The 24,037-nt window shown below is 42.6% G+C and overlaps 1 protein-coding gene across 5 annotated transcripts in view; it reads right to left on the reverse strand.

Moving 5' to 3' along the window:
• The window catches only part of SPEN (spen family transcriptional repressor), a 40,011-nt gene extending 26,183 nt beyond the window's left edge, over positions 1-13,828 (reverse strand). For 3 of the 5 annotated variants that reach the window (XM_072155306.1, XM_072155307.1, XM_072155305.1), the window contains exons 1-3: positions 13,540-13,828; positions 7,103-7,423; positions 3,645-4,118 (exon numbers count right to left, since the gene is read on the reverse strand). In XM_072155306.1, the coding sequence (XP_072011407.1) occupies positions 3,645-4,118; positions 7,103-7,423; positions 13,540-13,622 (878 nt within the window). In that variant the 5' untranslated portion in view covers positions 13,623-13,828. Of the gene's footprint in view, positions 1-3,644; positions 4,119-5,976; positions 6,134-7,102; positions 7,424-13,539 lie in introns of those variants that run through there. The other 2 variants (XM_072155309.1, XM_072155308.1) reach the window with 2 other exon arrangements.
• Between the last annotated feature and the right edge of the window lie 10,209 nt (positions 13,829-24,037).

The raw sequence follows: 24,037 nt of genomic DNA on the forward strand, positions 1-24,037 counted from the left end.
GCATTGACTACAACAGATCTAGCACGGATGTTATATCTGCTGTAGGAGTGAAGAATTTGTCCACACAGCAAAAGCATCAACAGTGTGATGTGCTATGTAAATCCAGGGGGGGGGGGGGGAGTACACATTATAAATGACTAAGCATAATCCCCTCCCTGGGCTTTTTGTAACATATCCGGGTTAATTGCAAAGCAGTTCACACTTTGCATTAATGAGAGCTTCACCCTCCCCCATGCTCCATGCTGCCAGGATGAGGAAGTGCAATGTGCTCAGGCCTGGGAGGTGGCATTCAGCCAAATGAAACTGGATTATTCCAGTGCAGACTGGCTGCAGACATACAAACAAGGAGCCCCATCCTCCGCTCTGCGACCACCTCTCCCTCTCATTCCCAGTGGCTGCACACTAGACACTGGATACACAGTGCACACACTCTGGACCGCAGTTGTGGTTCATTCCCACGCACAGAGGACACACTTCACAGAGCCGATAGCAGAAAGCACACGCCTCCGGCTTCCTGCATTTTTTGTGGCTCAGGACAAGAAGAGGAACTAAAAATAATACGGCACGTTCTATCATTTTATCACACTTTGTATGTTACTGCACTAAAAGAACTTAATTTTCAAGGATCCCCACTGCATGCGGATACACAAAGAAACCTCGTCACGTAAAAGGAAATCTACCATCACAATCATAGATCCAGGGAATGTGACTGTGGTAATCTTATTATATTTGTCATCCATGGCCTTGTTAAGTCACAGAAGGGATATGGTAGCCCCTCAGACTCATTAGAGTCTGTTTTTTTGATTGTTAATATTCTTTTTCTTTTAAAGGGAACCAGTCATCAACATTTTCACTTAAAAAAATGTTTTAGAACATTCTAGTTTAACATTCCCTCTTGCGTTAACAATTATGTAACTACAACAAAGAAAAATGATCTACAATTATACATGCAAATATGCTGAAGACAGCCTTCTTTGCCTACAGATAAGCCTGGCCGAGAAGCTGGATGCGATGCATCACAAGATGTGTCGCTATCTTGGACCATACAGAACCTAGACACATGCTTCTGGCAACATTTTAAAGACAATATTATTAGCTTTCAACACACACTGGAGCCTCAGATTCAGCTGCGCTAAAGATAAAGGTCCAATTGCAGATTATGAAACTGTCCATAGCTCCAGTTCTACAACAGAAAATATTTTTGAAGAATCTTGAAAATGGCACCAAAAGCTTGGCCATAGAGACTATATAGCAGCATCTGCAGCATGGCTAATTCTGGACAACATGTGACTCTTCATCTCATGTGCATTGAATTTCTATTTGAAGGAAAATAGACATTTACATAAGAAAGGGAATGTTAAGGTTGACAGGTGATAAGGCCCATAACAGGTTCCTTTTGAATGAGCAGAAACATACTAATGCATTGAATCAGGTTAACCGACGGCCATATAGTCAAAAGGCTGAACAAAAATATTTTGCACATTTCACAATTGATCACTATAAGCAGACATATAAATTGTTACATACTAAGGGATCTTAATTTATTTAGCTTTAGTAAAACACCTATGGAAGACTACATCATGTGACAGATTGTTCAGCTAGATCGCATGCTATGGATAGGAGTAAACTTCTCAGAAAGAGACACTCCCAGGGGTTAGTTTTAGCGAACTAAACAGGAGCAATAAAATCAATTGCATTAGAGATCCTCAGAAATGATAAGTTCTGAATAAACATTTGCTGATCTTTTCCCAACCCCCATCATACTAACCAACAACACAGAAAATAAATGCAAAGTTTCCACAGAAAAAAAGAGAATCTCTGCCATTTCCAAGACATTCAGCGGCAACTGGAAAAACATTTCTCTTTGAGCAGCCCAACACGACGTGTATGAGAGCAGGTGTTGTGCAGCTTATGGTCGAGTGGGCCGCATTACATTCTGCCTTGTAGGATTACACTTTATAGATATCAGATCGTGCAGAATGCAAAGGGTCAGATGGTTTAAAGGGACAGCAGCGTTTGGACAAGCATTGTGGCCTTTTCACTTCTTTTCAAGCACACAGTCATAGACTATAGCAAGCAGCTGTGCTTAGTATAGCATCTCAGCCCCCTTCAATCCAACAGGACTGGGCTGCAAACAGACCACTAGGTGATTGGATGCGCACTGGTGCATCATAACCACGTAAGATATGGGATTTTATCTGGCTCAATGTCATCAAACACAGAGAATGACATGCATCAAGACAATTGTGCATTTCATCACTAACCGCAGAACTAGGGATAAACCAGTTTTAGCCACAGTATGTCTTTGAGCCTCCAAATCATCAATGCTCTATCCTCACCAATGGGGAGAAAAAGTTTAGGATGTTAAAAACCTGTAACTGTTTGCTTCTTGTACTTCTGGTTTACTTACACAGAGTGGAGTTGTTGCAGAAATGTCTGTAACCATCCAATTCATCCAAATAGAAGTCACTAAAACTGAAGCTTTAGTCTCATCGATTAATGCAACAACTTCACTTGCAGAACACAACAAGTTTTTGAAGAAAACCTGCACATAATCTCTGAATGGTAGAAAAATTATCAGATGATGTTCAATCTATCCACTCAAGATGCAACAGGAATTCCCATTGGGTTGCCAATAACGCGATAAAATATGTTCCAATTAAAAAGTTATTGAGAATGGCTTATCCAGTGGCAAATCTTTTCTGACTTTAAAGCCATTTCCACCCAAATTTATAAATGGCCATTAAATTAAGAGAACATACCAAAACTCACGTAGCTACATACTGCCCTGCAAATTTATTCATATTTATTCTTTTGCTTTATGTAGTATTTATTTAACTGGAATGTTTTACCTTTTTGACAGGAACAGTCCTGAAACAGTAAAGGTGGAGCCTTGAAGTTATCTGATTGAAATTACTGGACTTGGGTATCTACTGCAATGTCATTCGGTATTTAAATGAGTGGCAGAGGTAGCCGATTGCAATGCTCATTAATTTCTGACAAAATTGAATGGAGTAGCAGGACACTCATAGGGGTCCCTTTTCTTGAGATTGGTGGCATTCCAGCAGTTGGATACTCAACTTGCTATCTTGGTACAGTCCCGTTAAGTTTGGCTCTACTAGACATTTCAGAAAATAAAGCCCTTCAAACCACGGTAGGCCTGGCAAAGAGGTTCAAGAGGGGCCAGGACACATTTATTGAAAGCTGTACTCTTATGAGTTGTATATAACTAGAGACAGGACTTGGTAAGGATATTTTTTCTCTTAAAAGGGAGATCTGAAACCAGCTGCCTAGGAGATGGAACTGCCATCTTCTCCACAACCTAGCAGCATTGCAGACCTTTTCTTAACCCTATAGACTATAACTGTGGCAATGTACAAATATTTTCTAGACTCCTGTTGTCATTTTTCTACATCATAGGACATAAACAAAAACCTCTGCAAGAAAACCAAAAAGCTCTACATAATTAAAAATCCGGCCATCACACGAACATCTGATTTACCATTATATGGACATTTATCAGGTTTGGGTGGAAATTTGCTTTAAAACTTACTAAGTGACAAGATGAAAGGCCATTAAATCCAGTAATGAGATAAAATGCCAATGAAGTCGCTCTTTTCAAGCAGCACTGCAGTGAGACCTACCTGTCACTACTGGTACTACTGCTGCTGCTGAGAGAATCACTACTAGACGATCTACTCCGTGAGCCACTGCCGCTGGGTGACCTGGCGGGCCTAGAAGCTTGGCTGGCGAGCCTTTGTGGGGATTGGTTCCTTGACTGGGACGAGTGAGGTGAGCGACTCCTACTATGCTGGTAGTTCCGTTCAGGCCGTCTGCCTCGTACCTCCCTTGAAATATCATTTCTGTAAATATCCCTGTGCACTACACTGGGTAATGTAAACTGCTCCCGGGTCCTAGATTCATAACGTGGATCATGGGCATCAAAACGGCTTGGACTCCGTCGAGAATTATAGTATATTCCATGTTGTAAGGTCCGGTCACGTTGGTCTCTATAGTAATCCTGATCATAGTGTCGTGTCCGTTCGAACCCTCCAGTCCCACGTTCATGGTGTCCATAGGCACTATGTTCATAAGTACGCTCCCTTGTTTCAGAAGCCCTGTGATCAAAGGGAAAAATAAAAAAAGAGGGAGGAACCAATCAATCTCCCATCACAAGAAAAGCTTGAAAAAAAATAAAGCATTTCATGCATTCAAATACATAATGCCAACTACTAAAATACTAAGTCAATAATAGGGCCCATGTGTGGGAAGGCCCTGAGGCCAGTAAATTATCATCCAACATTTAGCTGAAGCACTATCCAAATATTATAATTACTACGCTAGTCTGAAGGTTTCGCTGTGTGTAAGCTAGCTGCTCACAAACCGCCTTTCTGTTTTGCATGTCTTTTGACCTTTGACTATACTAAGAATATAGTCTTGTGTCTTTTCCAAGCAGTTAGGCTATATTCACACTGCCGTTGCCCGCCCGTACCGTACCGTAGCGGGCAACGGCAGTGTACGGGGAGAGGAGGAGGAGGTGAGCGCAGCTCACCCCCGCCCCTCTCCATAGCGACCTATGGCACACGGCCCCGTATTACGGGAAAAGATAGGACAGGTCCTATCTTTTTCCCGGGAACGGAACGGTACGGTGCCGCACGTGTGCTGCACCGTACCGCTCCCGTAGGGTGCCGTGCGCCCATAGAAGTGTATGGGGGACGTATATCGGCCGTATATACGTCGGCCGTATATACGTCCCCCATACGTTCGTGTGAATGTAGCCTTAGTCTTACAGTGACTAAAATGTAGTAGTAGTAAAATTAACATTATTATTAAATTCATCTTAGTCCAGAAATCTCCCCAAAAAAAAAAAAAAGTTCTGCACATCTAAGAAGAGATGTTCAGGGTTTCCGTGGGATAAAATAAATTACAATCACCATATGACAAAGATCAGTGAGCAAATCGCTTTTTAACAGTTTGCGTCTCTACTACAGGACATTTCATTCTGCCACGTTATTTGCGGGCACTAAACTGCCTATAACGTTGCCTTCCTATCCCGCAGCGCCTAGATCTCCCTTTTGTCTCTTCTGTTCAAACATCTGGTAATTCTTCTATTTGTTGGTAAAAAAATAAATCAATCAATCATTGAACAATATGTAGTAAAAGAGATGGCTCTTCAATAATTATCTTGGTTAGATCAGCCTAACTTGCATCTCCTAACCTGGAAGGTTATAATCATATTAGAAATGTTGATTAAAGGATTCCCCATGGGTCTAGCACAATCCTACTATAAAACACATAATTTGTATACAGGCAAGTCCCCGGGTTACGTACAAGATAGGGTCCAGAATTTTGTTCTTAAGTTGAATTTGTATGCAAGTCGAAACTGTATATTTTATCATTGTAGATCCAGACAAAAAAAAATAAAAAATTTGGCCCCAGTGACAATTGGAGTTTAAACATTTTTTGCTATAATGGGACCAAGAATTATCCATAAAGCTTCATTACAGACACCTTACAGCTGATTATTGCAGTCTGGTACTATAGTAAAGCATTCAGAGAGCTTCACCAGAGGTCAGAGGGGTCTGTCTGTAACTATGGGTTGTCTGTAAGTCAGGTGTCCTTAAGTAGGGGACCGCCTGTAGTGGGTTGTCTTCAACACTGCACTGGTGAAAGGGCTTTGAGAAAATGAACGTGACAACATATTTTCAATGTAGAGCCTTGGGAAAAGCAGAACTTCTGATAAAAGTGCCATCACATAAAGCTCTAGATATGACAGACACATCAAAACAATTGCTAGGATAGTAATAGAGAAAAAGGAAGAAGAGGAGGAAGCAAAGTTGTAAGGCTCAGAAGTCTAAACACTAACAAGCTGTTGATGAATCTATTAGTGCTAAGTTCTAAAGGGGTTAGTGGAAATAAAAGGATGACTTTGGGTTAGGAGAGGGGCGGAATATATACAGGGCAGCACATACCAACCTTTTCCAAGTGAGGAAACACGACCTACAATCCCAATTAAATCTAGGGAGTGATTTGAGTACATAACTTCCCCAATTTGGTCCCTTTTTAGGGTACATCCACCTTCTTAATGAGGCAAAAGGGCATGGGTTTCAAGTGATACTTTTGATGAACCAAGCAAAAAAAAAAAAAAAGGCAAACCAAAAAAGAAAAAAAAGTAAAAAAAAAAATGTATGTATAAAAATAGGGAGCAATCCGCAGAGGAACGTGTCCAATTGGGGAGGGGAGGGATTATCCTTCTCCATCTCCCCGACTTGGATCAAAGTTATCCACTGTGGGTTTTTGAGTAAAAAAAAAAAAGGAGGGGAAAAAACATGTCCCATGGCAGCTGCTGTTTTCTGGGAAACTATATCCACTGAAGTCCAGGAAAGGTTGTAATTCATATGGGTACTATATAGACATCCATACTGGATATATCCTTGGGCCACATGTATATGGTTTCTTTTCTTGTTTCTTTTTGTTTCTCAAAATGCATTTTAGTATAACACCATCCACACTTCGACCATCTCTTTGGAGTCCAAAGTTCAGGAAGAATCCATCATATGCCAGATAACATTCCATGTAATGTAGTTTTGTATTGCCATGTAATGTAATAATTCCAAGCTTTATCCATGTAAATCCTGTGCGAGCAGTCTTCAGTCTTCTCAAACTATCTCCATTCAGATTAATACACAATCCAGAGTGGTTAGAAGATATGTCCCAGTGATTAACAATCCATGTCCAAGGTCAATTCCACCAGCTGAAAGATTTCACTGTACACCACACACCAGTGGACCTATGTAACTCCATGGATACATCCACACAGACAGCAGCACTATTCCCGTAGGGAGGGTAATCCATGGGAATAAACGCCATACTTCCGACTAACGAAAGTCAGGACATACATCCAGCCAGCTGCACGTAGACTCCCTTACAAATCCACCGGGTCCCAGCCATTAGGATAAGAATCACATATTTCCAAACCCAAGAGGTAGTATACAGATTTCCCAAAATTTTAAATCCATCAGGGGGAACCTAAGAGTTTTGTGTTTTTTTCTCTCACCATATTAAATACAAAATACCTGCCTAGAGAAACCTTACAACTTACCCATCAAGTCTCCGCTCATAACGTCCTTCCCGTGCATGAAGTGATTGTGGGGGTCCGTAAGTGGGCCCACCACCACCTCCTCTGAAAGCAGAAACCTCTCTACTACGAGATGTTATGGAAACTGTCTCATCCAAAACACGGGCAGCTCCCGGAATGGTGCCCGGTTCGTTATAATCCGTCCGTAGGTCTCGGTCCCCCATTTTGTTGACAGCATTGTGTGCTTTCTGAGCACTTTTAATATCCACAAAATCCACAAACGCTGCCACACCTCCATCAGATCCACGCTTAGGTAAAATTTTGACACTTTCAACTCGTCCATATCTGCAGAACAAGGAAAGAAAAGGAGAAAAATGGGGGAGAGGGGACATCAGAAAACGTTAGTCCATAACTATAAATAGAAGGCTTTTGCATGTTCCTATTTGTACATCACCCCATAATAACCTTTGCACACAAATAGCATTTTTATTATGCAGAAAGAGTCTTGGTACTGTCCCTAGATTTTAACAAATACACATTTGAAATGGACCAAGAGCTTCCCAATAATAAACCATGTTCTTTCTTCATGCAAGTCTTAACCTGCGCAGACGATAACCTCTATTGAAAAGGGAACATTTCAGCCTAAAGGCTTACTGGTAGCTAAAAACTTTCAGTAGTCGGTTCTTGCACCTGGCAAGTCAAACACCTTATGTAAGCAGGGTAGAAAACAAAAACCACACCCTGGTGTTTCGTGCCCAAACTTGCTAGAACTTATGAGAATGGGGCATTAAGTCTCAACAAATCAACTTCACCTAGATAGTAAGCAAGACGTTGCTTTTAGAGAATAATCAAGATGCCACTCCACATGATACAATCACTTACCAATGCCAGAAATGCTTGCAGATACAAACCTGCAGCGATTGCAAACAAGGCAAACACCCAGTTATGTACATATGGCCCCTATTGTGCAAGGAACAAAAGAAATAAGAACCCCAGCTAGAATCCTGAATGTCACATTACCATAGAACCGGGTTACAATACATGTACATTGTACAAAAGCTGATCTGACTAGGTCAGTGTGACTATCAATATCTTCCCTGGAAATCTACCAGGTATGAGCAGCAAGATGCATTTCTATAATACTCCTCGCATTCATCACACCAGGAATTTAAAGCAAAGTAAAAAGGATTTATATTTCAAAAGCAGCACAAGTGAATAAATCATCAGAAAAAATTAGCCACAATTGTGGCTTCCAACGTTCTACCTTTGTGCAAATCTCTATCTTGTTGAATTTTGGAGGGGGAAGCACGATTTATAGTCTAAGGTTATAACACAATGACAAATAACCACAGGGTACCGTGGACCCAGCCCCAGACTGAAACACTTACAAGGAGAAACAGAACAGAATGCATTGTCTAAATGAATCATTGACAAGGACGGACTACTTTTACTTAAAATGGAAATGCTGCCTCTCAGGCATTGAGAAATCTATTTCTAAGCAATAACGATTTGCCAGGGACAGGAAGGGGGTTGCCATGCGCTTTGTTCACATACATTTTGGAAATTGAAGTCTTCTTTTTGCCTATTATTTAGCATGCACAGAAAGATTTTACTGAGTGCTTTTTTTTTTTTTAAATAAGGTCCATGGCTGAGCCTTAAGATTGTTAATCGTCATAAATGAGTGATCCATGGGGGTCCAACCAATGGGAAGCCACTGATCAGGAGAACAGGTGTCCAGAATATATCTTGTATATCTATCGAGTATATCTTGCTGTACTCAGCTTCACACATTTCAGCATTACTACAAAGATGAATAGAGAGGAGATATGCCTCCCACACTGCAGTCCTTTACTACAAAAAGGGACTCACAGAAACTGGTTCTCATGATTAGGGGCTCCCCTCAGACTTTTGCCATGGAGAGGTCAAAAGTTATTCTGGGAAAACCCCTTTAGGGAATCCGTACTTCGAGTATTTTGGCATTAAAATATAAGGTTCTAAGCGTAAACAAATGTACAGTCAAAATAGTACAAGACAAGTTCAATGGTTTCATAAACTGAACATATTTTGCGATCAGGTAGTGTTCATGTAGAAAAAAAAACTATTTTATAAATACTACTTAAATATTTAGGCCTTTATCAATCAACAATGAAATTAAGTACAACACAAAAATACCTCTGATCAGAAAAAGAGAGTTAAAAGAGCAAAACAAACAAATAACTATGAGATAATAGAACCAGGAAAAAGTCTAAGGTCCTAATTGTAACACATTAAGCGATATAACGTAAAGAATACATGCAATAGGTCTTTGTAATAGCAACAATGTTGCTCTTTGTATCCAAATGCAGGAATCCAAAAAAAAAAAAGAAAAAAAAAGAAACCCTGCCCATTTCCAGTGTAAATCTATAACCACATCATGTGACATAACAAGCTAGACTGCCGATTTTAGAAAATCATGTTCTAGAATTTGTCCTTGAGTGACAACAGGCCAACAAAGGGGGTGAGTCACTAAACAGGCATGTGCACTTAAAACAACATACTTGCATAATTATTAACCAATAGCCCAGATAACCTGAGCCAGATAAAACTGACCTAAAGCAATGGCTAGAAAGAAGCTGGACGATGATGGTTAAATGGGGAAACCAACATGAAACCACACTGTGACCCCTACGTTCTGACAATCCTCCTATCGCTGTTATGTGCGTATGTCCAGTGACTTAAACATTAGTTACTCAGAAAACGATGGTTGCAAAATTAATGTCAGAGCAGCTCGATCAAGAAGCTCCATAAAACCAATTACTCAATATGCTTCCTCCAGCAAGCTGCAGTGTACGAGCGTGTCGGGCCAGCAGATTCTTTCCAGAATAATACACTGATGTTTATGCTGTGAGCTGCATTCAAAGATCCCGTTTGAATCTGCACTTGGTATTGTTCACACACACACACAATGCACGGGAATAGCTCCAGGATATACTGCACTTATTTTTAGCAGAGGATTTAAATGTAATGAACCAAAACTAGGAGTAACCAAACAGTGTATAGACAATACATCAGATGAAAAACTCGGAGTAGTATTTTAGGATTCATGGTTACATACTAGGCTTGAGCAGTAATAGTTGCTTTTCAAGCGCCAACAAATCAAATAGTTTTATTTCCCAAAGGGTATTTAACACGTGGGAAATAACAGTAAACATAGCATTGAAGCAATCAGGGAGCAATTCAGATGTAAAATATACAAGGGAAGGGCATTTACGCAACAAAAGGCTCAGTAACTGCAGATATTGGACAATAAAAGCCATTCCCACCCTATACAATAGCAAACTGCTGTTTACACATTCCCAAGGACAATGCAGATTTAAAAAAAAAAAAAAAAAAAAAACACCCGGATTTCTAAATGATAAGAAATCCCTGCATTTCACAGCACAAGGATGCACATGTCCCATGGAGAGCCAGTGCTCTCCAAAAGGGGATTTTATGTAAGCAAAGCCTCACATATCTACACCAGGGTGGGGGGATGGGTGGGAACATGGAGCATATATAACAAAAAAAACTAAATTCAGAATGGTAATAAGCTAAAAGACGTCTGGAGAAGTGTCTGCATCAGTTCTGTGGCTCAGATTTGTATTTTGGATGCAGGACACGATTCTCTACTCGGACTCAATGTAAAAATCACTACTATTAGAAATCACAGCCGCTCCATGGCGTATAAACACGGCAGATGCCCTGATCTACATAAGAGACGCTTATTGTGAATTTTGCCATCTAAATCCCTCCCTCGCTGCATCTCTTAGCAACATCTCCATGGTAACTTTGGGCACAATATTTAAAGCCCTTTTCTAGTCGCTGTGAAAATCCTAGCAACACAAGAGGCTTTATTTGCTCGATCCTGCCGAGTACAAAATGTCAGATTAATCTCAGGGGCTCCAAAAATAACCTGGGGCTGAAGGGGGCGAGAGGAGCCCTTCCTGGCATACAAATCTCACTGCAGAGACCGAGGGAGAGGCTGGGAAGGAATATGGCGTAGTAGAGGGAAGGTTCTGAGTACACAAACTTGTGCCCGGATCGTAGACACTCGGGGTCTTTGCTGTTTTCAGCAAGCCAAAAAAGGTGCCAGACGCCATTTTAAAGGAGATCCTGGGTCTGCAGAACCCATCACTGTGGATGTTATGGGTGGGAGCAGGGAGGTCACTGCTGGGAATTATCCATACAAGGCTACAGAGATCACAGCTTCCCTCCCCCACTGTACAACAAGACATTTGGTTATTGTTTTTGTCCGTGGGAGCAACAAGGGCACTGGTTATATTACTCTCCTCCCCCCGCACCCCCCCCCCCCAAATTATAGGGACTGCCTGTCTATTCCACAGACAGAGCTGAATACTAGCCTAAGGTTCCCACAAAATCTGGGACTATTCGCTATTGTGAATGGGGGAGCTCCCCTCCCCCTCCAAGGGAAGAAAATAAAATATTTAATAATTCAACAGTTCAAGAACTAAATCGCAAACAATACAAGCATCTGCATCCTCAGGATGGGGCACTATAGCTGCTACATAACTGTGATATTACATATACACTGAGGTTACACAAACCAAGACAAAAATGAGGCATAATGTCTGCAAAACTGAAACCAGCCAACACAGTGAGCAATGGATGTGCAAGACCAGGGACCTACAGATCCAGGAAACAAGAAAATTCTGCACGTGCCACAGATCCGTGCAGCCGTGCCGCCCATGTTCTCACACACAGGACGTAGCACAAAAATAGAAAGAGACCTCCAAGAGGAAAAATACATACAGCCAGCGTCATATCCATGAACATAGCATCTGGATCTCTCCCTGCAGCAATTCTACATACAGAAAGCAATAAACCATGAAAGGTGCGAGACGTTGGTGATGGAGCAGCGGCCCCCCGTGACAGGCATCACCACACTCATCAATGGGATTATTGGGTACAACTGAGTAGTCAAGGAAAGGCAGAGGAGACCGGTCAATAAACCCACGGAAAAGATGAGCAGGACAAGCCAGGCCACAAATGACAACCATGGGAACCAGCAGGAATGATGAGAACAACTCGCCACATAGCTGCCAGGGAGGAGATAGCTCAAAACCATTAATCCAAGTCATGTACAGGGTTTATAGCAAGGGGACCAGTCATGTAACACGAGAGAACAGCAAAGTAGGGTCCAGTTAGACATTGGGAAACATGCAGGATTTTAGGTCCAGTCACGCAAGCGCCACAGGCAGTACGGCAACGTCGGGTCCAGTCACGCAAGCGCCACAGGCAGTACGGCAACGTCGGGTCCAGTCACGCAAGCGCCACAGGCAGTACGGCAACGCCAGGTCCAGTCACGCAAGCGCCACAGGCAGTACGGCAACGTCGGGTCCAGTCACGCAAGCGCCACAGGCAGTACGGCAACGTCGGGTCCAGTCACGCAAGCGCCACAGGCAGTACGGCAACGTCGGGTCCAGTCACGCAAGCGCCACAGGCAGTACGGCAACGTCGGGTCCAGTCACGCAAGCGCCACAGGCAGTACGGCAACGTCGGGTCCAGTCACGCAAGCGCCACAGGCAGTACGGCAACGTCGGGTCCAGTCACGCAAGCGCCACAGGCAGTACGGCAACGTCGGGTCCAGTCACGCAAGCGCCACAGGCAGTACGGCAACGTCGGGTCCAGTCACGCAAGCGCCACAGGCAGTACGGCAACGTCGGGTCCAGTCACGCAAGCGCCACAGGCAGTACGGCAACGTCGGGTCCAGTCACGCAAGCGCCACAGGCAGTACGGCAACGTCGGGTCCAGTCACGCAAGCGCCACAGGCAGTACGGCAACGCCAGGTCCAGTCATGCAACCTCCACAGGCAGGGCAACGTCGGGTCCAGTCATGCAACCGCCACAAGGAGGGCGACATTGGGTCCAGTCACGCAACCACCACAGGCAGTAGGGCAACATCAGGTCCAGTCACAGGCAGACAAATAACCATCAGAAAAAAAAACAGGGAATTGAGTATCAACATGGGTCAAAGCCACAGAGACAGGGGAGAAGTTGAATCCCCTCCATGGTAAATATTCAGTACATCACAGACACCACGATGCGTCCTGTACAATGATGTGTGGACCAGCACTTCATCCAGAGCATCAATACCACCGCACAACCGGGGAACAGCAGGATATCCACCATAAATCCTATCCACACAATGGGCGCAGGTAGTGAGGTTTGGGGTCTGAGGTAATTGTTGCACATGAGGGGTACAGCCAGGCAATGGTGGTAGATCCTCTCAGCAGGGCTGTGTGGATGCAGTGCAGCACATAGGCGGTAAATCCTGGCAGGCAGTGCCGGTACATTCGGTGTAGCCCGGTATCTGAGGTAAATCCTGTCAGAGCTGCCGGTAGGGTCAGGCTACAGCCGGTAGGGCGCCCTCTCCAGCCTCGGCTGTGATCTCGGTGGATCCTCCGCCACGTCGCGGCCACTCACCGTTTGAAATGCTCGATAATCTTGTCATCTCGCACGTTCTCGGGTAAGTTCCCCACCCACAGGTGCCTGGTTTCCCGGACCATGCTGGCTCGGTGTCCCGGCTCATGCAGACGGAGGTAGGGGGAGTCGGGCCGCGGAGCCCAGCATTGGGGTGCAGGTTATGGCGATCGCTCCGAATTTGCTCGGTCTCTCTGCGCCGCGCGCTCGCGCTCTCTCTCTCTCCGCCGTGTCCCGGTCACACACGCACAACCAGCCCTTCGGCGCCGACACCAGTTCTGCGCATGCGCGGCGGCCACTGAGGTGAATGGGGAGCTGAGGGGGTGGCGGAGGGCGGGGCCGTTGTGCGCGTGCGCCAACGCTCAGTTTCCCAGTCTGCGCAGATGCCAGCGGCCGCTCTCGGCACTGCGCCTGCGCACTGACATTTGGCTGTGAAGTCTGGGAGGGGGGCAGCGCTGGGAAAATACGGGAGGGAGGGAGGAAGGGAGGGAGGAAGGAAGGGAGGGAGGAAGGGAGGGAGGGGGGGGGGGGTGAGAAAGAGGAGGAGGGGGACAAACAGGCTCCATTATATTACAGGGAGCTGTGTGCCTCATACAGGGCTGCGTGCAGTGGCGGGGCAGGGGGCTGGTTGTCCAGTATGGAACATGTTCTTTATAATAGCCATTCCCATGGCTATTATATTCAATCAGCCAGTGTCCCCTATATATTGTGCATGCAGTGTACACTATACAATAGAGTATGTGTCCCCTATATATTGTGCATGTAGTGTACACTATAAAAGAGAGTATATGTCCCCTATATATTGTGCATGCAGTGTACACTATAAAAGAGAGTATATGTCCCCTATATATTGTGCATGCAGTGTACACTATAAAAGAGAGTATATGTCCCCTATATATTGTGCATGCAGTGTACACTATACAAGAGAGTATGTGTCCCCTATATATTGTGCATGTAGTGTACACTATACAAGAGAGTATGTGTCCCCTATATATTGTGCATGTAGTGTACACTATAAAAGAGAGTATATGTCCCCTATATATTGTGCATGCAGTGTACACTATAAAAGAGAGTATATGTCCCCTATATATTGTGCATGCAGTGTACACTATAAAAGAGAGTATATGTCCCCTATATATTGTGCATGCAGTGTACACTATACAAGAGAGTATGTGTCCCCTATATATTGTGCATGTAGTGTACACTATACAAGAGAGTATGTGTCCCCTATATATTGTGCATGTAGTGTACACTATACAAGAGAGTATGTGTCCCCTATATATTGTGCATGTAGTGTACACTATACAAGAGAGTATGTGTCCCCTATATATGTAGTGTACACCAGGTCCGGTTTTAGCCAAAGAGGGGTCCCAAAATAAAACAATTTTATGGACAGTCACAGTCAGTAAGAGGCTCCTTTAGCCCTGCACAATAACGATCGATAATAGGAGATATATAGATAAATAGGCCGCATAGATAAATGGTTGGCATCACATGCTGCGGTGTTATACAGATAATGGGGACATATACAAAATACAACATTACAGAGCAATAACAGTGAGGTCCCTGCTGCTGTTCATGCCCGTCTACAACTATGATGTATATACATACAGTTTACACATGACTATATTTACAGTTTATGTCCCCTTTAAACTGTACACACCTCATATACACAGTACATAGCCCCTAAATATACAGTTGTGCTCAAAAGTTTACATACCCCTGCAGAAATTTACATTTCTTGACCTTTTTTCCGCTATTATGAATGATAACACAAAAACTTTTTTTTTTCCAACTCTTGGTAGTGGTTGGTTGAAGCCATTTATTGTCAAACTACTGTGTTTGAAAGCCAAAGTTCTGCAGGGGAATGTATGCACACTCCATATTTAGTGTATTCATCACTATACACAGCACAAGGGACTCTATCCATATAATAGGTGTATTTGTATTTATAGAGTTTACATGTTACTATACATTCAGTGCATACCTCTCTATACACCTACTGCACACATAATCATAATGATTTTATTCATCTTTATACAATGCAGGCAGCATCTTCCACAACACAACACAAATCATGGGTTACTTACAGACAAAACTAGTCAATACTACAATAGTAAAAAAAAAAATCTGAGTACAGACAATATAAGTGAGTGGCCCACTACGAAGAGCTCACAATCTATAAGGTGTATGTGTATTCTGAATGTAATTGTGCCTGCCATGCTTACACAGTTGCAGACATTGTAGCGTAGGTGCTGCTTTTTACAAAAAACAGTGTTCACACAGTGTGTAACAAGGTTGTACTGAGAGTCAATGGCTAAGGCCGGGGCAGGGCAGAAGTGGTGACAGTGGTTGCTGACGTGAGTCCCTTAGGGAGTACAGGCTGACAGGGGCCTGTTTTTGTTCTAGTAATGTGACTGGAGGGGGGATGGGGGGCTCCCTGCTTGTGGAAGAGGATCCCCTGGCCTGACCCTGCATGGGAAGAAGGAGTCTGACCTCTGGGGCCCTCGAAGGGTATAGATCTAAGGACGGCAGATATAAATGTATCTGTCTCTAGCATTACACATTATTATAGGCACCAAATGTAAAGGGACACAATGTAGCCCCTTACAATGTGTAGATTCTCATTATAAGCCTATACTCCTGTTCTCCTTTACTCGTTAGAAAAAATGCTCATTTATGTCTTCTCATGTGATACAGGGGCCTTTGTACTCGCCCAGGGATCTGTTACCCTGTACAACTGAGACCTCTGCAGCCCCTATAGCTACACCCCTACCAATCTATTTTACATGCACACTAACATATAGTAATACATCATGCTTCAGTAAGCATTTAAAGGGATGTCCGGGCTTCAAATGTCTTTTTTTAAGACTAGGGGGGGGGGGGGGGGGGGCTGTAAAAAGAAGAAAGAAGCCTCCATCCAGCGCTGCAGTCAGTGCTCCAGTCCAGTGCTGTCCCATCACTGCCAGTCTCTATGTGTATACAGAGGTGCAGCAGTGGGGTTGCGGTCCTGCGGTTGTGACATCCAAGCTACGAAAAAAAAAGTAAAGTTTTGTTTGCATCTGCATTAATAATAATTATCTATATTTATATAGCACCATCATATTCTGTGGCACTTTACAAATCATTGTACTTGATTTTTACTCCAATGGCGCCCAATGACTTTCCTTCCATTTCCCATGCACACACATTTGCTTCTCGGCCAAGTATGCATGTGTTCTCAGTAGGTAGAAGAGAATAAACTCTGGTGTCAACTTAGTTCTCTTGTGAACAAATAATAACGTTTTTTTAAAACTGAATTGCCTACTAGGAATAGTTAGGACTATTTATATTAACCCCATTCAAAATGTATTTGGCTACTTTAATAGAGGTAGACTACACTTCAGAAAGCCTCATTGTAATTCAGCGTGGCTTCAGAGCTGTAAATCTCTGTAAATCCCGCGTTAGCCAGTGCCTCCTGCGCTCTATTCTTACAGTGTTCTCCAGATATCCCATACATACTATAAATAGCAGGACGCAGCTGTCTAAGGGCAGTAATTGACCCTCACAAAGTAATGATCCAAGTCATTGTCCTGGCATGGAACCTGATACCACACAACTACTGCCCCCTCTGTCCTTACATAAAAGCCGAGCGCTTCCCATTACTGTGGATTATAAGAACTACTGTATCCAGCATAGCCGTGTCCTAAATCCATAATATATACTGTATAATGTCTGTGTATGAAGTCAATCATCCGTATGCCACCCCTCACCGTGGCACCCAGGAACATGGGAAAGCTGGGTGACAACCTCTGAAGACATATTTCAAGACATGACTGTTGTTACATTGGTTAAAAAAAAAAGTCTGAACTGAACTTGCATAGGACCACTCTGAAACTAAAATTTTACAAAAAAAAAAAAACGGGCTGGGGAAGTGACCGCTGCTCTTAAGTTAACACAGGAAGAAGCGGAAACATTGAACTACAGGAATAGATACATTCACGAGAAGTGGTTTTGTGTGGGTGATCATCACCTATAGGTGAATATAAATATATACATGTGCTGTCAGCTACAACCTGCCGACCCATTGGAAGACCCTGCAATTCTTAGAGGTGACCCTAGCCTGAACTTTCCATGACAAAATGCCCTTTCCGGGACCTTAAAACAAATCTACCACTAGGATGAGGGATTGTAAACCAAGAACACTGACATGCAGGTATGTGCCCCTTCTGCCAGGAGCTGCCCTTATTTAAGCTTCTTATGCCCTCATTTAAAATTATGCAAATGAGCCAGAGGGGCTCTGGCCTCCATAGGTGTTAATGGAACCCCTAAGGCTCATTTGCTTAATTTTTAGAACCTTTTTTTAAAAAAAAAAACCAATGGCATAAGAAGAGCAGATCCTGTCAGTATGTCAGTGTGGTTGGTTTACAATCCTTCATCCTGGTGGTAGATGTTCTTTAAGCTTGTATTCTTGAATAAGGTCCTGGATTGATCTTGGCCAGTTAAAGATCACATGACCCTCCATCCAGCCATTTTTTGGACATGAATGTCTGGCTGATGAGGTAAAAGACATTCATGGGCTTTACATGACATATCAAGAAATCAAAACTAATACTAGATGTATATATTGTAAATTTGCTAATCTCATGCCCCACGCACTTAGAGACACACATTACAAAAACTTGAAAACGGAAGCCAACCCCTTTAAGGTGCAAACACCCACACATAAATATAAATCACTGTAAAATTTATTATTTTTGCCACCATTTTTATGTACTAATAATTTGATTTTATTTTGCAAAGCAATGTCCATAATAATAACAATTATCTTTATTTACATATCGCCATCATATTCCGTAGCGCTTTACAAATCAAAGGGAAAAATTCAAATAAAATACCTCATTACAAAATACAAACAGTCATATGGCACAACAGGAGTGAGGGACCTGCTCACAAGAGCTTAAAAGTCTATGAGGATGAGGGGTGACACAAGAGCTTACAGTCTATGAGGATGAGGGGGTGACACAAGAGCTTACAGTCTATGAGGATGAGGGGGTGACACAAGAGCTTACAGTCTATGAGGATGAGGGGTGACACAAGAGCTTACAGTCTATGAGGATGAGGGGGTGACACAAGAGCTTACAGTCTATGAGGATGAGGGGGTGACACAAGAGCTTACAGTCTATGAGGATGAGGGGGTGACACAAGAGCTTACAATCTATGAGGATGAGGGGGTGACACAAGAGCTTACACTTTATGAGGATGAGGGGGTGACACAAGAGCTTACAGTCTAAGAGGATGAAGGGGTGACACAAGACTTGTATAATGGTCCAGCCATTCTTTATAAGGGAACAAATTATACATTGGATTAGATTAAAAGCTAGCAGGCCATATGATGGAAACCAATTAACACACAAAGCAAGATATTGACATAAAATACAGATAAAATTATTTATGTATCTTAATCATAACCTCGTCTCACACAAGTTTTGTTCTCATAAAACATGGTGCTTACTTTGTGTAAAGACGCTGATATCTCAGTTTTGTCTTCAATACTGTGCCCCCAAAAATGCTTGTGCTACACTGTAATATGAATAAAAAATAAGCCCCTGACCTAAAAATGTATTTCCTGAAAGCATCCAGTTTTTTTTCTGCATCTGGTTTAACACTTTAGACGATGGTATTAAAACACTTGTGTGTATATATGATCAATGTTTTTTATCTATCTATCTATATATATATATATATATATATATATATATAACATTGTATCTAAACCTATCATGTATCCAAGGCTGATGATAGTTGATACACCCTGGGGGAATCATTGTTTTCCTGAAACGTTCCTGACTTCAATGATAAACCAATTTTCCTGTGTTTCTCGCTTTATACTACAGACAGGCCGTTATAATGTTACTTGAAAATGTGGCATTTATGGGGTGTTCTCTGTCAGCAAACATTCATCTAGGTCCAAGGTCCAGGCTGTAAATAGTGAATTGTGTCCCTTTGCTGCTGGGATTCTACCGTTTACAGACGACCTTTGTATTGTGCACACACACGTTTGCCATAGGAAGTGCAGATTCCGAAAATAGTACTATTGGACATAGTCCCTGGTGTAATGACCCCCATAGGCAATGGGGGAGATTTATCAGAGGTGTCTAAGGTAAATCTGTTCTACTTACTAATGGAAACTATATATATTTATTTATATAGCACCATCATATTCTGCAGCGTTCAGCAGATCATGGGGGGGAGGGGGGCATATACAAACAAAATAAGATATTATAGAGTATAAGAATATTCAGATGAAAAATTCAGAATGGTCCAGACATTCTTTAAATGTTATATACCGCTGAGGGAAAATGATAGTCGAGCTCTGATTGGTTGCCAATTGGTAGCAACTAGAACATTTATGTACTCAAAGTATCAGTGTATCCTAACCTATTCCATGAAACTAGCAGCCCCTCAGGAAGGGTATGACATGTCCTTTCTAGAATTCCCAATTACCTATAAAAAAAAAAGTTACTTCCAAAGTCATCTGAAAATTAGAAGAGAAGAGTCATATTTCTCAGAGATGAGTACAGTGTCGAACTGGGGTGCCTGGGTCCAATAAGTAAAATTGATTCTGTGAAATTGATCTACTGATAGATGGGAATAGTAAAGGGAACCTATCAATGGCCTCATTGCTTCTAAACCAGCAAAAATACCTTATATGTGCGGTTAACTGCTTTCCAGCCATGTCTTTATAAATCGCGAGCGTTGCAGTTATCCGGAAAAATTGGAGTTGATATTGTAGCCGCTCATGTCTGTCTCATTTTGTGATCTCCTCTCATTTTCCTTCCCTTTTTGTGGCTCCTTTCCTCTTTGCAGTGTGATTAAAAATTTATAAACACCAGATACTCACCTCTCCACATTCCCCAGCAGCTCTCCTCTTCTCTTCATTCTGTGCAGATCTACAACATAATTGATTTCTATCTGTGTCCAGAAGAGACAGTCAAACCATGGATGAGTCCCTCTTAGAGGCTGAAGACACCTGAGATGCCACTGTCTACAGTTGTATAGCACCTACATGCTTTTTAGCATTTTAAAGATACCATAATAATCTCATTTGTAACACTGCATCAAAGTTTATGGTTATCTGATTTACATAACCTGAGAATTGGATCTTTATCTGCAACTTAAATATACAACTATATGGTGAGATTTCACATAAAAGAGACAATTACATAAAGGAATTTTCATACCCAACCTGAGGGGTTTACAATCTTCAGTTACTGTTGTTGCACTTATAACCATATTCTGTTGCTTTGGGCAGTAATTGCCCCTCATCCACTCAGTTATGGCCGCCTCACCTAAGCAGTGGCCATATTGTCAGGAAACACTTCACAGGACATTCAGACGGAAGATTTGAATAGGGAAAATGGCAGCTATCATTTCACCAGCTACAATTTCACCTCTATAAAAATAAAACCATAAAAAAACTGCTTTGAATAACGATTTGCATCAAGTTAACTTCACACATGGAAAAACTATTCATGCCAAACACCTATTATATAAACATAATACCATCACAATTGTCCATATATATATGGACAGTGCACAGTACCACTTCTCCTGTCCTGTATATATATGGACAGTGCACAGTACCACTTCTCCTGTATATATATGTACAGTGCGCAGTACCACTTCTCCTGTCCTGTATATATATGGACAGTGCACAGTACCACTTCTCCTCTCCTGTATATATATGGACAGTGCACAGTACCACTTCTCCTGTCCTGTATATATATATGGACAGTGCACAGTACCACTTCTCCTGTCCTGTATATATATGGACAGTGCACAGTATCACTTCTCCTCTCCTGTATATATATGGACAGTGCACAGTACCACTTCTCCTATCCTGTATATATATGGACAGTGCACAGTACCACTTCTCCTGTCCTGTATATATATGGACAGTGCACAGTACCACTTCTCCTGTCCTGTATATATATATGGACAGTGCACAGTACCACTTCTCCTGTCCTGTATATATATGGACAGTGCACAGTACCACTTCTCCTGTCCTGTATATATATGGACAGTGCACAGTACCACTTCTCCTGTCCTGTATATATATATATATATATATATATATATATATGGACAGTGCACAGTACCACTTCTCCTGTCCTGTATATATATATATGGACAGTGCACAGTACAACTTCTCCTCTCCTGTATATATATGGACAGTGCACAGTACCACTTCTCCTGTCCTGTATATATATGGACAGTGCACAGTACCACTTCTCCTGTCCTGTATATATATATATGGACAGTGCACAGTACCACTTCTCCTCTCCTGTATATATATGGACAGTGCACAGTACCACTTCTCCTGTCCTGTATATATATGGACAGTGCACAGTACCACTTCTCCTGTCCTGTATATATATGGACAGTGCACAGTACCACTTCTCCTGTCCTGTATATATATATGGACAGTGCACAGTACCACTTCTCCTGTCCTGTATATATATATGGACAGTGCACAGTACCACTTCTCCTGTCCTGTATATATATGGACAGTGCACAGTATCACTTCTCCTCTCCTGTATATATATGGACAGTGCACAGTACCACTTCTCCTATCCTGTATATATATGGACAGTGCACAGTACCACTTCTCCTGTCCTGTATATATATGGACAGTGCACAGTACCACTTCTCCTGTCCTGTATATATATATATGGACAGTGCACAGTACCACTTCTCCTGTCCTGTATATATATGGACAGTGCACAGTACCACTTCTCCTGTCCTGTATATATATGGACAGTGCACAGTACCACTTCTCCTGTCCTGTATATATATATGGACAGTGCACAGTACCACTTCTCCTGTCCTGTATATATATGGACAGTGCACAGTACCTCTTCTCCTGTCCTGTATATATATGGGCAGTGCACAGTACCACTTCTCCTGTCCTGTATATATATATACAGTGCACAGTACCACTTCTCCTGTCCTGTATATATATGGACAGTGCACAGTACCACTTCTCCTGTCCTGTATATATATGGACAGTGCACAGTACCACTTCTCCTGTCCTGTGTATATATGGACAGTGCACAGTACCACTTCTCCTGTCCTGTATATATATGGACAGTGCACAGTACCACTTCTCCTGTCCTGTATATATATTGGCAGTGCACAGTACCACTTCCCCTATCCTGTATATATATGGACAGTGCACAGTACCACTTCTCCTGTCCTGTATATATATGGACAGTGCACAGTACCACTTCTCCTGTCCTGTATATATATGGACAGTGCACAGTACCACTTCTCCTGTCCTGTATATATATGGACAGTGCACAGTACCACTTCTCCTGTCCTGTATATATATGGACAGTGCACAGTACCACTTCTCCTGTCCTGTATATATATGGACAGTGCACAGTACCACTTCTCCTGTCCTGTGTATATATGGACAGTGCACAGTACCACTTCTCCTGTCCTGTATATATATATGGACAGTGCACTTTACCACTTCTCCTGTCCTGTATATATATGGACAGTGCACAGTACCACTTCTCCTGTCCTGTATATATATGGACAGTGCAGAGTACCACTTCTCCTGTATATATGGACAGTGCACAGTACCACTTCTCCTGTCCTGTATATATATATGGACAGTGCACAGTACCACTTCTCCTGTCCTGTATATATATGGACAGTGCACAGTACCACTTCTCCTGTCCTGTATATATATGGACAGTGCACAGTACCACTTCTCCTGTCCTGTATATATATGGGCAGTGCACAGTACCACTTATCCTGTCCTGTATACATATATGGACAGTGCACAGTACCACTTCTCCTGTCCTGTGTATATATGGACAGTGCACAGTACCACTTCTCATGTCCTGTATATATAAGGACAGTGCACAGTACCACTTCTCCTGTCCTGTATATATATGGACAGTGCACAGTACCACTTCTCCTGTCCTGTATATATATGGACAGTGCACAGTACCACTTCTCCTGTCCTGTATATATATGGACAGTGCACAGTACCACTTCTCCTGTCCTGTATATATATATATGGACAGTGCACAGTACCACTTCTCCTGTCCTGTATATACATGGACAGTGCACAGTACCACTTCTCCTGTCCTGTATATATATGGACAGTGCACAGTACCACTTCTCCTGTCCTGTATATATATATGGGCAGTGCACAGTACCACTTCTCCTGTCCTGTGTATATATGGACAGTGCACAGTACCACTTCTCCTGTCCTGTATATATATGAACAGTGCACAGTACCACTTCTCCTGTCCTGTATATATATGGACAGTGCACAGTACCACTTCTTCTGTATATATGGACAGTGCACAGTACCACTTCTCCTGTCCTGTATATATATGGACAGTGCACAGTACCACTTCTCCTGTCCTGTATATATGGACAGTGCACAGTACCACTTCTCCTGTCCTGTATGTATATATGGACAGTGCACAGTACCACTTCT

This window comes from Engystomops pustulosus, chromosome 6 (assembly GCF_040894005.1).
Source record: "Engystomops pustulosus chromosome 6, aEngPut4.maternal, whole genome shotgun sequence".
In the NCBI taxonomy this organism is placed as follows: domain Eukaryota; kingdom Metazoa; phylum Chordata; class Amphibia; order Anura; family Leptodactylidae; genus Engystomops; species Engystomops pustulosus.